Genomic DNA, 16,945 nt, shown 5'->3' with positions numbered 1-16,945 from the left:
ACACTTGGCTGTGTGAGTCTTAGCGGCCCCTGTCCTTGCAGCTGTATTTACCTGTCTCCTGCTCTCCTGGCTTGTCCCTTGCACTTCAAGGAGCCAGTGTGGTCTCAGCGCTCTGGATGGTGGGCCAAGAGACTGAGGTTCATCCTTCAATTTCTTGTGCTGATCCACGGGGGAAACAGAGGTTGTGAGATCAAGTGTTAGAGTTTTTGGCAATGTGAGTTGAATGAAGAACAGTGCGTTTAACTCCAACAACTAGAATCTGTTTGGAAACCCCCAGCCCCTTTGGATAAAACATATAATCCTATTTAGAAATTCCTGGTATGGCCACAGACGGGAGATTTTATTTTTTGTATCAAGCCCATTAATTAAAAAGTATATAATCCAAAGATAACTTACCTGTAAGCTATCCTAAAAAATTCTTTTTTTATTAATTTTTCCAATGTGAATCATAACTATCCACGCAATACAACAGATTTACATATTTTCCATTGGCTGCTAAAACACACTGGCAATCTCTCCAGTCATGGCGGCAGCTCTCTGCAGGGTGCCCTTCCTTGAAATAATTTGTTGGCTCTAGCTGATTGTTGAGTTGTGGGTTATCACTGTGCTAGGCCTAATGGAAACCAGGCACCGGTGGGGCTGGGGATCCAGTAAATGTCACTACTCCTCAAAGTCAGGGAGAAACTCATCAGGCTTTTCTCTCCGTAGGCTCATGCCAAAACCTGGCATCTCTACAACACCTCGTTCCGACCCACTCAGGGAGGCCGGGTGTCCATCGCCCTAGGCTCCCACTGGATTAGTCCAAGACGAATGACTGACCACAACATCAGAGAGTGCCAGAAGTCTCTTGACTTTGTGCTAGGCTGGTTTGCCAAACCCGTATTTCTCAATGGCGACTATCCTGAGAGTATGAAGGCCAACCTCTCGTCTCTTCTGCCTGACTTCACTGAGTCCGAGAAGGCCTTCATTAGGGGAACTGCCGACTTCTTTGCTCTTTCCTTTGGACCAACCTTGAGCTTTCAACTGCTAGACCCTTACATGAAGTTCCGCCAACTGGAGTCTCCCAGCCTGAGGCAACTTCTGTCTTGGATAGATCTGGAATATAACCACCCTCAAATATTTATTGTGGAAAATGGTTGGTTTGTCTCAGGGACCACCAAAAGAGATGATGCCAAATACATGTATTACCTCAAGAAGTTCATAATGGAAACCTTAAAAGGTAGGCTTTCAAGTAAGATGCCCATTTCCTGCCAAACCACACACACACACACACACACACACACACCATACACACCATGTCATGCACACACATCATACACACACATGCACCACAAACCACATATCACACACCACATGCGCGCACACACACACATCATCTATACACATCATACACACCACACACACACACATATACACACACACACACCTCACATAAGATTATTTTCAAAATGTGGATGTATAATTTTTGTCACCATGTAGATAATTTGGACAGTAAGGAGGATGTATTTAGGTAATGCCTCTCTCATTTGGGCTGTTTAGAAACTTAAATTAATTTTCAAAGTTCCATAATAGAAACTTTGATAATTTGTTGATAAAACAACAAAACAGGATTAATGTTTGAAGTTAGTTGACTCACAATTTCTCATCTACATTATAATATAATATAATAAATATAACATAATATAATATAATATAAACAAATCTCAGGCTATCTAGCTCTCTGTACTAGTTCATTTGTTTTAGCTGAATAAAATGCTTTAAAATTTTTTTTATTCCTTAAATTTTTTCTATACATTTATACAATCTATGTTGATCCTTTATAACCATGAATAGCTCCTTCCTTCAACAGTGAAGTGCTTTTTAAAGCAAGGGGAATCTCATATGATCTGGAGAAGTTGAGTTTCAAAGACTGGGGAAGTGGGTCTTGGGTAGAGTACCTGCCTGGTACCCAAGGCCCTTGGTTCCATCCACAGCACAGGAAAACAGAAGACATATGTCACAATGCTAACTGCCCAGGTTAGGAAGAACAAGTCATCCCAGCCCACCTGGGAATGAGAGACTGTCCATGAAGGCCTTGATTGGTAGATGAGAGCCTTCTGTGAACAAGAGAAAAATTGTTTACCAAACAAGAAGCATTAGACCTGACTTGTTTTGTTCTTTTCTTTTTTTGAGATTTTAACTTATTTGTGTTTTATCCATGTAAGTGTGTGCCTGCGTGTGTGTGTGTGTGTGTGTGTGTGTGTGTGTGTATGTGTGTGTGTGTGTGTGTGTGTGTGTGTGTGTACCACATGCATGCAGTGCCTACAGAGACCAGAAGAGGGTGTTGGATCCCCTGGGACTGGAGATAAAGTTGTGAGCCACCATGTTGGTGCTGGAAACCACACCTGGGTCCTCTGGAAGAGCAGCCGGTGCTCTGACCACTGAGCCATCTCTCCAGCCTCTTGCCTTGTCTCTTTAAGTGGAAAACCCCTTCGAATGCTCGTGAGTCACACAAAGCCCAGTGGAGGATGACACTGCTCTTGTCCTCTCTCTTCCTTCTGCAGCCATCAGGCTGGATGGGGTCGACGTCATTGGTTACACCGCATGGTCCCTCATGGATGGTTTCGAGTGGCACAGGGGCTACAGCATCCGACGTGGACTCTTCTATGTGGACTTTCTGAGTCAGGACAAGGACCTGGTGCCAAAGTCCTCGGCCTTGCTCTACCAAAAGCTGATAGAGAGCAACGGCTTCCCTCCTGTACCTGAGAACCAGCCCCTAGAGGGGACGTTCCCCTGTGACTTTGCTTGGGGAGTTGTTGACAACCACATTCAAGTAAGTCAGCGTGCCAGCTCACTGCAGCTCCCAAAACAGCAAGGCCCACAGATTATGGACCAGGAGGGTCCAAAGCCATGAGCCCAAATCAGCCTTGGCTCTTTAACTCATTTCTCTCAGGCTTGCTAGAATTGATGGGATGCTGGCTAGCACCGTGAGGATGTCTGGAGAGCAGTGGACAGCCATGCCAGCACCCTTCCACGCAGTGTGGCTTTCCTTCCTGCCTCATGTCCCCTCTCCCCCAGGACCAGGCCACCAGGAACGTCCGATCCGAACTTGTCAGACTCTAACATGAAGCTTAGGTAGGCTCCAAGGTGACAGAAACTGGGATGTTGTAGAGAGAGGAAGAAGATAAATGTGTCTCCCAATTTCTCTCATCTTACCTTCGTTAGAGCCAGGAGTAGACTACATGGTCCCTGGTCTTTGTTCCATTTCTTTACCTCTGGAGAGGTCCCTGCTAGTCTTGTGCTTGCGCTGGAGGCCCACGCACACGATCGATCGCTCAGAGCAGCTGGAGTCTGACAAGTGACTTCAAGTCCAGTCTTCTGTGTTTGGAGAAGGATCAGACTGCATCGGAGCAGGGTCATGTGAGAAAGCCACCTTGCTCTCACCCTGTTCCCCGGGGAAGCGTAGCGTCTTCACTTCGGGACTTAGTAAATCCTGAGCAAGTGCAGAGTTTATGCTCTTGAAAGACAAGAACAACCCCAGTCAGAACCCAAATCATGGCAGTGAATAGGCAGGGGAGAGAAGTCTTTTTTAAAAATACTCTTGAGCTGGGCAGTGGTGGTGCACACCTTTAATCCCAGCACTCGAGAGGCAGAGGCAGGTGGATCCCTGTGAGTTTGAGACCAGCCTGGTCTACAATGCAAGTCCAGGACAGCCAAGGCTACACAGAGAAACCCTGTCTCGAAAAAACAAAAACAAAAACAAAATCTTTTTTTTTTTTTTTTTCCCCTCAATGACAGTTCTTTTTTTACTTAAAAAAAAAAAAGGATTTATTTATTATATATACAATATTTTGCCTGCATGTATGCTTGCACTCCAGAAGAGGGCATCAGATCTCATTATAGATGGTTGTGAGCCACTATGTGGTTTCTGGGAATTGAACTTAGGACCTTTTGAAGAGCAGACAGTGCTCTTAACCTCTGAGGCAACTCTCCAGCCTCCCAAAAAAATCTTGAAGCAACTGTTTTTGCCGCCTCTTCATCTTGTATCTGTTAGCCAGTGTTACTGAGTCATGCCCCAACCCCCCGACACACATCCCAGCTCTTACAGCTGTGTCAGAATCTAATCTGAGTCGGCCATGCATTAGCCCCCAAACCCTCTCTCAGGTTGTACTGTCTTTTGAGATCCACCACTTGGGGTTCTGTCTTGCTACTGTTCAGGGCCCTCTCTGTCCTCTGTGGCCCCAACAAACACAAAAGCCACTCTCAACCCTGCTGTGGTTGTGAGCACTCTGGACACACCCTGATGGCAACAGGCTACAGCCACCTAGTTGCTTCTCTCTGCCCATATGGCTGGCTCTCCATTAAGTTACCAGTGCTCCTCTTGAGACAAATGTCTGACTGTCAAAGTCAAAATGTCTTTTTTTTTTGGTCTCAGTACAAGCTGCATATCATTATGATGAGCAGTGCCCAGCACTTCTACAATGTCTATTAATGTCTCTAGAGGTGATTTTTTTTTGAGACAGGGTTTCTCTGTGTAGCCTGACTGTCCTGGACTCACTTTGTAGACCAGGCTGGCTTGGAACTCACAGAGATCTGCCTGCCTCTGTCTCCTGAGTGCTGGGATTAAAGGCCTGGCTCAAGAAGTGATTTTTTTTTTAAGGAATATTTTTATTAATTCTCTGAGAATTCCATAAAGCGTACTTTGATGCTATTTACCTCCTAGGGTCCCCTAACTTCTTCCAGACCCATCTACACCTTCCCATACCCCCAAATCTCACATCCTCTTCATTGTTGTCTGCCCTGTGAGGATAAATTTTTATCAATAACAAACTAGATACATGTTTTGTACCCGCCCTTCATCAAAGGTCTATTTTTATGTTTTAGTAAAACCCAAGGTAACAAACTACTGTAGATTAGATGGCCTTTGGCCTGCGCACTCACTTCTAAGTATCCCATATTTTGGAGAACTGATCCCACCACCCACACAATTAGCACGGCCCTTCATACTTCTTCTTACTTAGACTAAATAGGAACTGGTATTCTGGGATGATTCTGGGAGAAAAGTTATGAATTTGGTCCATTCCGAGTTGAACTAGAATAATCCAAAAGAGCTGCCTCTAGACTTGAACCTCCAAAGAGTACACAGTGAATATTTTCTCTTGTGAAGCTGAGACCTTGACCTATTTGGGCGTGTTCGGTGGTGGAAAGGAACACCCGACGAATTCCCTCAGCTTTGGAAATGTGCGTGGATGAGCCGTGGGTCCAGTCCCCAGAAAGGCAGTTTCCTTCAGACCCTTTTTTAGTTTTTAAACTGCTCTCCTTTATAAACACAGCACTTGCCCTGCCCCTCGGCGAACAACATGCTTACACCTGACAAAACCTGGGCCAGAGACCCAAGACCCCCTGCTTTTATAGGCAGGTCATATGAAGGCACAGTTCCTCACAGATTTCCAAGCAAAGCCCAGCTTGGCTTGCCAGTGTCCGGTGGGTTTTCCCTTGGCCTGTTTTTCCTAGAGACTTTTCATTTTGGAGGTTTACACATTTCAGGGCTGGGAAGAGGTGGTGTTAATGCTGCTACAGAAAAATAATTCAGAGAACTCAAAACCCAAAACCACAGGTTGACCCTCCCCACACACAGAGTCAACGACAATACTGCTTCTTTGCACACTATCTCAGACTTTTTAATCATCACACCATATTATCTAAGTTTTGGGGTTTAGGGGTTTTGGTTTTCTATTGTTGTGGTTGAGTCTTTTGTTTATTTTTGTTTGGTGTTTTGTTTTTGGTTGTTTTGTTTTGGAGACAGGGTTTCTTCGTGCAGGCTTGCAGCCTTGGCTGTCCTGGAACTCCTGTAGAACTCAAAGATGGTCGGCCTCTGCTTTCTGCGTGCTGGGATTAAAGGCGTGTGCCGCCACCACCCAACTGTGTTCTCCAAGCTTTTTCCTTCTCTCTCAAGCACCAAAAGGCAGCAGTGCACATATTCGACACCAGAAAAAGCCTCAATATGAACCCTAATTTTAACAGGCAGAATTACAACACATCACCCTTTGTTTTCTGACTTTAAACCACTCATGAGCAAATCTTCCTTTCCTATTCTTTTTTAACAAAATTGTTTTCTTTTACTTAAAAACAGTCATAGAGCCGGAAAGATGGCTCAGTGGTTAAAAGCACTGAATACTCGTGAGAGGACGCAGATTTGATTCCCAGGATCCACAAGGTGGCTCACAGCCATCTGTAATTCCAGTTTCAGGGGATCTGATGCCTTCTTCTGGATTTTATGGGCACTGAACATATGTAATGTGCATACACACATATAGACAACCCCCCCCCCCGTACACATAAAACAAAATTAAATACACCTTTAAAAATGAAATAAAGCACTGGGTATGGTGGTACACGCCATTGATCCCAGCAGAGGCAGGCAGGTCGCTGTGAGTTCGAGGCCAGCCTGGTCTACAAAGTGAGTCCAGGACAGCCAAAGCTACATAAAGAGACCCTGTCTCGGAAAAAAAAGAAAGAAAGAAAGAAAGAAAGCAAGAAAGAAAGCATAGTGTTATGCTATTAGTGGCTTCTTACATCAAAAGCAAAACATCCCTACTAATTGCAGGGGGACATATCTGTCATCTCAGCATTCAAGAGGCTGAGATAGGAGAGAACAGCCTGGGCTACATACATTTTTTTTATTGAAATAAAAAGATTTTTAAAAATTCTCTGTTTGTATTCTACACACTGTGTATAGAAATCACTAGTGTCTGTAATCAGAAATGACAAAATTCAGATTTTAAAGAAATCTTAATCTAAGAGTTTGAATTAGCGGTTTTTGAAAGGAGAATATTTTCTTTCTCGTGAAAAACAGTTTAAGCATTCGACTGGAAGTGTGCCTAATCGTGCACGTCTTGCTTACTAGAACTGTGGAAGGTATGCCTGAAATTTTCAGGTCGGCTGATATTTTATAGTCGCTTGGTTCTTTGTAGGTGGACACCACACTCTCTCAGTTTACTGACCCGAACGTCTACTTGTGGGATGTGCATCGCAGCAAGAGGCTTATTAAAGTGGACGGGGTTGTAGCCAAGAAGAGAAAACCCTCCTGTGTTGATTTCTCCGCTATCCGGCCTCAGATAGCCTTACTTCGAGAAATGCGAGTCACCCACTTTCGCTTCTCCCTGGACTGGGCCTTGATTTTGCCTCTGGGTAACCAGACCCAAGTGAACCGCACGGTTCTGCACTTCTACCACTGTGTGATCAGTGAGCTGGTGCATGCCAACATCACTCCGGTGGTGGCCCTGTGGCACCCAGCAGCCCCGCACCAAGGCCTGCCACATGCTCTGGCCAAACACGGGGCCTGGGAGAACCCCCACACCGCCCTGGCATTTGCAGACTATGCAAACCTATGCTTTAAGGAGCTGGGCCACCGGGTCAAGTTCTGGATTACCCTGAACGAGCCAAACACACGGAACATGACCTACCGTGCGGGGCACCACCTCCTGAAAGCTCACGCCCTGGCTTGGCGCCTGTACAATGACAAGTTTAGGGCAGCTCAGAAAGGCAAAATATCCATTGCCTTGCAAGCCGACTGGATAGAACCAGCCTGCCCTTTCTCTGAAAAGGACAAAGAAGTGGCCGAGAGAGTTTTGGAATTTGATATCGGCTGGCTGGCAGAGCCTATTTTCGGCTCCGGAGATTATCCACGTGTGATGAGAGACTGGCTGAACCAAAAAAACAATTTCCTTTTGCCTTATTTCACCGAAGATGAAAAAAAGCTAATCCAGGGCTCCTTTGACTTCCTGGCGTTGAGCCATTACACCACCATCCTTGTAGACTGGGAAAAGGAGGATCCGTTGAAATACAATGATTATCTGGAAGTGCAGGAGATGACTGACATCACGTGGCTCAACTCTCCCAGTCAGGTGGCTGTGGTGCCTTGGGGGCTGCGCAAAGCACTCAACTGGCTAAGGTTCAAGTACGGAGACCTCCCCATGTACGTGACAGCCAATGGCATAGATGACGACCCCCATGCCGAACAAGACGCATTGAGGATGTATTATATTAAAAATTACATAAACGAGGCCCTGAAAGGTGAGACGCCCCCCCTCCCTCCCCCACACACATATCCTCAAGCCCAGAAATGTCATCACCATCAGAGCGTGTGAGAGGGAAACACCGGCTATCCTTCAGTACAGCTCAACACCGCAGTCTTCCCCTGTGGTGAAAAGCGCAGAAAGTAGAGGCCGGAGTCCTTAGCACCGCCCTGAAGTAGTCAAAGCCTAGCTTCTTGTCCTCTGCCTCAGAGGACGCCACGTCTGTCTTTCTTTTTCTTCCTTCTTTCCTTCCTTTCTCTCCTTTTAGCTTTTCTTTAAAGTGGTTTTTTTCCCCTCTATTTTTTAATTAATTGGAGTTTGTGCGTGTGTGTGAGCATACAAAATGTCAGAGTTCTGTATGAGATTTTGTTCATGTGGGTGATGTCATTGTAGAGCGCTTTGGTTCACTTCTCCCTGCCCATCCCTGTCCCCTCCCCATCTCTTGATAGACCCCCTCCTCCTTGAAGACTATCCTAGGCATTCTTGTCACATTTAAACTTCTTTAATTGTTTGTTTTGGTTGATAATGTCTTTTTTTTTTTTTAATAATATATTTATTTATTTATTTATTTTTGTGCATTGGTGTTTTGCCTACATGTGTGTGTATGTGAGGGTGTCAGTTGGAGTTACAGACAGTTGTGAGCTGCCATGTGGCTTCCTGGGGCCCTCTGGAAGATTACTCAGTGCTCTTAACCGCCGGGCCACCTCTCTGCCCGCCCCCGCACCCCCCCCCCCTTCGGCTGAGAATTTCGTATGTGAGTACTGTGTTTGTATCTGCCCCTCCCTTTCCCCTTCTAACTCCTTCTGTGTCCCCCTCAAATCCTGCGACTTCTTCTTTGTTTATTGTCGCACACACACGCACACACCCACCCCTAACAAGTCCACATTGTGTTGCTGGGTTGTTCGTGTATGTAAGGATGACCGCTTGGACTTGGATGACCTATCAGGGGGCTAGCACCCCGAGAAGACTGATTCTCCCCCCAGCAGCCGCTGATTGCCTGTAGCTCTTTTTCTAGGGGAGGGGCCTGGTGAGATTTCTCCCGTCCAGGTTGGCGTGTCATCTAGTGGTGTTGCTGTGAGGGTCTTGTTTAAGCAGCCATATTGTTGAGCTTTCATGGGTCCCGCTTTCCTGTCGTGTCTAGAATGAATGATTATGGGGTGCTCAAACCCTCAAGTAATACATTGGAACTCCTATACCTAAGGCTGAGGGCAATCTCAAAAGACAGGGCAGAAAGATTGCAGGGTCAGAGTACTGGGGTGTGTGTGTGTGTGTGTGTAGTCTGCATGTGTAAGGAAATTGCTCTTGCTTGTTCCTTTCTCTCCTCCATTACCTTCTCTTGTTCTCCCATCTCCTCGATTTAGATCTCTTTCTCAGCACTCATTATCCTGTAGTTACTTCCATTCCCGTGTGTGTGTATGTATGTATGTATGTGTGTATATGTATCTATGTGTATGTATGTGTGTATGTGTGTATATGTGTGTATGTATGTATGTGTGTTTATGTGTGTGTATGTATGTGTATGTGTGTGTGTGTGTGTGTGTGTGTGTGTGTGTGTGTGTGAGAGAGAGAGAGAGAGAGAGAGAGAGAGAGAGAGAGAGAGAGAGAGAGATGAGCCATAAGAGAAAATGTGCAATACTTCTCTGAGTCTCGTTTATTTTGCTTAACAAGATGGTCTCCGGTTGGATCATTTTCCTGTGAATGGCATCCTTTCGTTCTTCGCAGTTGAACAAACCCTCACCCGGTGCATGTGCTCATTTCTTTATCCTTTCATCTGTTGATGGACATCTCATACCTACTGTGAATGCTGCAGCTGCCCACACAGCCAACTTTACTGCTTGGTATACTAAAAATAAAGCCAGCCTAGGTTTGACTGTGCAGAACCAACTGTGTAGTGTTTCCACACTGTCTTTTATTTGCCTATTTGTTCTGGTGTAAAATCTTTACTAGTGAGATCTGACGAGTGTGAAGTCTCATCGCACGGCATCACGGTTTTTCATTATCCACCAAGTAATAAGAAGGCTGATCTGTGCATAAAATATTTCAGTAAGTTGTCTCCTGCCTTTTTGCTTTTCTAGCCTATGTGTTGGACGGCATCAACCTTTGTGGCTACTTCGCGTATTCGCTTAATGATCGCTCAGCTCCAAAGTTTGGCTTTTACAGATACGCTGCGAATCAGTTCGAACCCAAACCATCTATGAAACATTATAGGAAAATTGTTGACAACAATGGCTTCCTGGGTGCTGAAACCCTGGGCAGGTTTTGTCCAGAAGAGTACACCGTGTGCACCGAATGTGGCTTTTTTCAAACCCGGAAGTCTTTGCTGGTCTTCATCGCATTTCTTGTTGTTGTTTGTATTATTTCTCTCTCTCTTATTTTTTACTACTCTAAGAAAGGCAGAAGTTATAAGTAGAGTGGCTTATAGCTTCCTGGCCCCTTGTTTCAGGATTGTTGCACACGCACCGCCAGCTGTCAGCCATTTGCCCTTCTCCATGTGGGGAGGCCACATTCCACCCATCTGGATTCTATAAAACCCTTTCGTCTCAGATGGCAGAAGCTCTGAGACAGGTATTGGTGACTGTGAAATGTCGGCATGGTGAATAGTGTCTGACTCAGCTCGCTTTAGGGGTAATGACGTTACCATAGTCACCGCAGTTTCTACAGTGACCCCATACGGAAGGCACAGAACATGGCAGTCACAACAGTGCTAAACAGAAAGAAGTTTGAAAAACAACGTTGGGAGCTTGTGTATCTATGCCCGTTTTTAAATTCACGTGCTTTTGGAAGTCATGATCTCTCAATTGCCTTCTCGACCACTTTGCGGTGACTTTACCTGATCCGGTTTCACAAGGCAAAGATGGAAGGGCGTCTAGGAGAGATGGCCAAAGGGTCCTGGGCTAGAACAATCCTTTCACATGCACTATTTCTATCAAATGCTGTTAATATTAATTTATTGATATACTTAGAGAGCACATTATGGAGATCTATATTTTGTGAATGTTTTTTTAGGTGCACCCTAAACCCCAGATGTTTGAGGGCTTTCTCTTACTGGCTCTCCTTTGAGGGCCTGCACCTTGGAGTTTTTTTTTTTTTTTTTTTTTGATAAATGTTTGCAAAATAAAAAATAAAAAAAGACGAGCCATGAGCTGCTGGCCTCTTTGGAAGTGGAAACTGACTGTGAAATGAAACGCACTGCAGTGTCTCTAGGAAGGACAGAGGAAGGCTTTTCTTTTCTTTTCTTTTCTTTTTTTTTTTAATGAGCAACATGAGTGATTTCACTGAAGATCCTTTTAGCTCTGAGCAGAGCTTGGAATGAATGCCATGGTGAACTCTCACTCAGCCTGTGAAGGTGTCTCTGCTGCGTTCCGCAGGCCTTGCTGTCACAGCTTTGATGCGATGGTTTTCAAACTTTCTAGTAGATGGAGGGCAATCTAGTGGGGACACACTGGAAGTCAGCTTCATGGTCGCTGGGACGCGCTCTGTGCTCCTGAAGTAGACCCTCTCTGAGCTTCTACACCAGCTATGCTACCGACTGTCTCATGGGGACGTCTCTGCGCGACACCTGAGTGATCTTATGGATAAGCCGGTGACAGATCATCAGTCATAGCAGGCACAGCTACCCTTGCTAACACAGCGTCACAATGCATAACTCATTTTTCTCTTATACTTCACCTTGCAATGCAGTATGGTTTCCCTCACGAATGATCAGCTTTTGCTGTGGTATTTTTTATATATATCTGGACTTCTTATTGGAATCAAATGCATAGAATCAATAGTTTATTTTATGTCTATTTTTCTTGATTACAGAGTAATATATATTAATTGTAAAAATTTAAGAGATGAAAACTATATGTAAAGAAAAACAACCTATAACATAATACAGAGACCCCACTGACAGTTCCAATGTGCTGTATTTTATGCAGCCAGATCATGTTATATATAGGCATACCTCTTCTTTATTCATTTTCATTAAATAATTTCTCTGTCATTAGTCTTCAGGAGCAAAAATTTAAAAGATATGCAGAATATTGTCTGAATAGCTCAAAACTGTTTTATGTGTTTGGCCAATTTCCGATTAATTAGTTCAATAATAAATATCATTTAAAACGAATTTTCTTGCTGCATCATTTACCCTTACTCCTTGAGTATAGAAAGAAGTAATTCTGTTTCTTGAAGCATTGTAAGCAATCCTTGTGCGTCTTTTCCTGCTACCATAGTCATGTGTGCAGCCGGGGTTTGCTACGTGTGTAGTGGCGTTTGCTACGTGTGTAGCAGCGTTTGCTACGTGTGTAGCCGGCAGCAGCCCACCGCCAACCAACCAGCCAACGACAACAGCCCCACCTCTCTGGTCCTACCACCAACGAACCAGCCAATGACAACAACCCCGCCTCTCTGGGCCTAACATTTATATATCCTCTGAAAAGTTCCCAGAATTCCAAATGTCACAAACTTGCAGAAAGTATCTTCAGCTGCCAAAACCAGGCCCCTACTAGAGCATGGGGGCAAACTGTAGTCACCTGCTGTGAGGCAGCCCCATATACCCACACCTGGGGTTGAAACAAAAACATATATAATCTTATAATATTGCTGTGTTTTTTGGAAGAAACCAAAACTCCAACATTCTCACTACACATGTATCTGTGGATTGTTAGTGGATTTTTAAAAATGAAATTCTTTGTCAGGCATGGTGGCTGATGTTTATAATCTACTATTTGAAAGTAAGAGACAGGAGGATGACTGGGAGGTCAAAGCCAGCCTGGACAACAGAGTGAGACTCTGGTTTTTGTTTTTTGGCTTTTGGTTTTTGGGTTTTTTTTTGTTGTTGTTGTTGTTTGTTTGTTTGCTTGTTTATTTGTTTTGAGTAATGAATCAAAAATCATTACCAAATTATCTAAGGAGACCAGAGAGATAGGGACATTCAGATAGCCACAGGAGGTGAGACCTGAGAGATAACACAGACAAAAAGCCAACGAGAACACAAGGAAAGTCGCGAAGTGTCCAGGAAGACGAGACACAGACACCTCAAAATCTTTCAGCTGGATGAGTGTTGTGTCCACTAGAACTTCAGAGAACGCCAGCCACTGGCTACATGGAAGAGGCGTGGGAAGTGGGGAGCAGGGAGAGAGAGGCTCTCTAGGCGGTGGGGGAACCTTTGGTTTCTTCTGTGATGATTCTCTAGGGTCAGGAAGTACACTGCCAAAGGGCTGGCGTTTGCTGCAGGCTTGGTGCCGGACAACATGGTGGGGAAATAGCATATGGCAACACAGAGCCAGTTTGTCATCACTTGCCTCCTTATAAAACCACCACCTTCATTGTGGGGACCCCATCTTCCCGTCCCCATCTGATTCAAGTGACCTCAAAAGACCAAATATCATTAATGTGACTTTGGGGATTAAGAGTCAAATAGGTAAGTTCCTAAGGAGACACTCAGCACACTAGGAAAGATAAACCAGCACACCCTCCCTTCCACAGCTCCTCTGTAACCTATAAAACAATTCACATTTAATTCCCAACAAGGCTAAGCTATTGGTGAACTGTATCCTTTAAAGGCCAATATGTGGATTCTTGCTTTTTTTCATTGCTGTGGTTTATTCTGGTTTAAGATTCAAGGAAAGACACTCCATCACAGTAGGTGAGGAGCACCACAGCTACCTCAGGCCAGAGACAGGCAGGACTAGCCTAGTGCCAGGCTATCCAGACTCAAGGCTTGCCCCTAGTCACTCACGTCAACCCCCTAATGCATCCAAAACCTCTCAACACAGCACCATCAGCTGGAGACCTGGTGTTCAAACACAAGAGCCTATGGGAAGCTTTCACCTGCAAACCCCCACATTCTACCTATGGCTCCTATAGGCTCATGGTGAACCCCTGCATTCTACGTATGGCTCCTATAGGCTCATGACTAACCCCCACATTCTACCTATGGCTCCTGTAGGCTCATGGCCACCTCATGACACAGCATACACTCAGTCCAAGTTCAAAAGTCCCCTACTGTCCCATTTTTAAAACACTTTTTAAATTTTTAAAATTTTATATGTATTCGTGTTTTGCCTGCGTATGTCTGTGCACTACATGCATGCAGTGCCCGTGGAGGCCAGAAGAGGGCACCAGACCATCTGGAACTGGAGTTAGGGGTGCTGGGAATCAGATCAGGGTCATCTGAGCCATCTCTCCACCCACCCTGCCCCCCGTTGGCTTTAATAGTCCCAAAACTGATCAACGTCCAACGTCTCAGGCAGAAGAAATAGTTTCCTGTCTTTTTTCATTTTTTATTTTTATTTGGGGAGGGGGCAGGCTTTATTTCATTACAGGAATGAAAAGCCAATGGCATGATTTTTCTAGACTAATTCCACTTCTCAAATTGCTTTAGATTTGTTGATAATTCAATATTTAGAGCGCAATGTTGCAAAAACAAAGTCTGCTACTGTCAAGATGTTTCACTGATCCCAAAGCATTAGTTATTTTTCCTGTGACTTTTCGTAGACGTGTTCAAGATAGATTCTTTTAGTAAAACTGAGAAGAAAACTCAATTCATACATGTACTTCATGATACTAAATTATTTTGTTGTATTATTTTGTTTAATTATACAAATGTTTTCTTGGTAGAGTCCTGAGGCCCATTTGGCAGAAGAAGATACGTCTGCATTTGCATCTTGTACCATCTGCTCTTTTGAAACAAACTAATGACACAGACAAAACATTAGAATTTGTATATTTGTTATTTAGTTGGTACATAGTTGCAGACTTTAAAATTTTTCATTTATTTCCAAGCAGAGTTTCTGAGCTTAGCACAATCTTTCAATATGCCTATTTTATGGTAAAACAATTTAATAGTAAATGACCTTATTTACTTGTATAAATTATTTTCAATAGAAACATTTCCCTTCCCTTTAATAAATTACTAGAATTGATGAGTTTGGAAAATTCCATTTCCTTTGGCTGTGGCTTCTGCTGTCTAATTACGGCTTTGAGCACAGATGTTGCCTAAGGCACTTCATATTGTTTGGGTCAGCAATTGCAAGCAAATCAAAGCTTTGGCTAATAACGTTCAAGTTATTAAATGGCAAATTGTACAGTGTTCAAGGCCATAGTGCTACATTTAAGAGATGAATCTGTTTCCCCTTTAAATCACAGGTCGGGGTGAATCGAGAGCCCCAAGGCTTCAGGTACAATGTTTCAATAGACGAGGGGGGGTGGGGGGATGAGGGGGGGTGGGGGGGTAGGGGGGGTGGAGTTGGGGGTAGGGCAGAAGTTCTGAGCCAGAAAGGAGAGGAAAGGACATAAAACCTGAGAAAGATTGGCAGGTAAGATGAACGCACAGACAAAATGATACATGAAGTGGCTTTTATTGTTGTCGGTACCATGGTGAAACGGATTTCATTTATCCCCGACTGTCATCGTCTCGCCAACCCACCATCACAAGCGCTGTACAGATTAGTCACTCTGTCACACTGGACGTTGACGTGTAGGAGTCCCGCAGGCCCGGCAATACCGTGATTCACCCAGAGAAGAAGGAGGGGACAGGGACAAAGCAGGGAAGCAGGTGAGAGGTCTGTTCTGAGGGATCCTCAAGGGAGCAGCAGCCAGAGGTCAGGGAGGCTGTGTGTGTGTGTGTGTGTGTGTGTGTGTGTGTGTGTGTGTGTGTGTGTGTGTGTGTGTAACTCATCTGGCCTCCTCTGAAGTGCCCTGGGAGATGGTGGCAGCACTCGAGGGCTGGCAGGATGGCTGGCGAGAGGTCTCTCTGAGTCATTCTGACAGCTTGTTCTCTGAGACCCATGGGCTCTATGGAAGATCAACAAGAGCAGGTTCGGCAGTTGTAGGAAGGTGAGGAAGTGGGGGAGGACAGGGACACTGGGTAGAGACACATCTTTAAGGGGAATAAAAAGCGCATCCAGAAAGTCAGAATATCTCTCTCTCTCTCTCTCTCCCCCCCCCCCCCCCCTCTCTCTCTCTCTCTCTCTCTCTCTCTCTTCCTCTCTCTCCACCCCGGTGTGTGTGTGTGTGTGTGTGTGTGTGTGTGTGTGTGTGTGTGTGTGTGTCCTAGTCCTGGGGACTGAACCTAGGACCTTGTACCTGTCACTTGTTAAGCAAATGGGCCACTATTTACTGAGCTAAACCCCCAACCACAGTCTTTTTGGTTTTTGTCTCATATCCTAGGTTGGTCTCGGACCACTATATAGCAGAGGATGGCCTTGAACTTCTGGTCCTCCTGTCCCTACCTCCCAAGAGGGGGCAATCAAGATACAAACCACCATGCCTGTTTTATGTCGAGCTGGGCACTGAGGGTTCTCACATTCTAAGCAAACACAGTTTCCTGGGAGCCACAAACCCAGCCCCGGGAAAACATTCTCAGAACAAAAGGATGCTGCCAACTCCCCTGCATGGAAATGGAACACCTGGGATTTGCAAGGCTCAAACTCAGGTAGCAGAGGCAGCCCCAAATCAGATCGGCATCTTGGAATTGCTAGCTCTATGTGGGGAGCCATGCTAAATTCTGCCACGTCAGAAATCCCGTGCTTAGGCTGCACACTGTGACCTTCCAGTTGCTGAGCTTTGCAGGAGGAGGTCTCTGTGTTCCAGGCCATCCCTTGGACTATTTACCTTTGAAAGAAGTAGGGAAGTCCCTACTGAGAAACACCTAGAGGGTTAAGGAATCCTTTCAGAGAGCTACTCAGTAATAGGAAGTTCTTACCGGGAGCTATTCGGGCTATTGTGTTCTTCTTACCTGGGACCTAGGGAGAGAGGCATCAGAATAGATCCTATTGACCTTGCTATATAAAATCTTCCTGCTCGGCATTAAAGAAAATCTTGATCAGAAATTTCCTGACTTGACTCATTATTTCTCGTGTCTCTGTACCCTACTTTCAATCCCCACTCCCTCTTTTAGGTGA

General features: G+C 44.9%; 1 protein-coding gene across 1 annotated transcript in view; it reads left to right on the top strand.

Annotated features, from left to right (window-relative positions):
* Kl (klotho) overlaps nt 1–10,562 on the top strand; it is a 36,173-nt gene extending 25,611 nt beyond the window's left edge. The window contains exons 2-5 of the mRNA XM_051162828.1: nt 709–1,219; nt 2,544–2,812; nt 6,954–8,055; nt 10,133–10,562. Of these exons, the coding sequence (XP_051018785.1) occupies nt 709–1,219; nt 2,544–2,812; nt 6,954–8,055; nt 10,133–10,467 (2,217 nt within the window). The 3' untranslated portion in view covers nt 10,468–10,562. The remainder of the gene's footprint in view (nt 1–708; nt 1,220–2,543; nt 2,813–6,953; nt 8,056–10,132) is intronic.
* The last annotated feature ends 6,383 nt before the right edge of the window (nt 10,563–16,945 follow it).

Source organism: Acomys russatus, chromosome 19 (assembly GCF_903995435.1).
Source record: "Acomys russatus chromosome 19, mAcoRus1.1, whole genome shotgun sequence".
Taxonomy (NCBI): Eukaryota; Metazoa; Chordata; class Mammalia; order Rodentia; family Muridae; genus Acomys; species Acomys russatus.
Note: the sequence above shows the minus strand (reverse complement) of the source record. Positions and strands in the feature narration are given on the sequence as shown.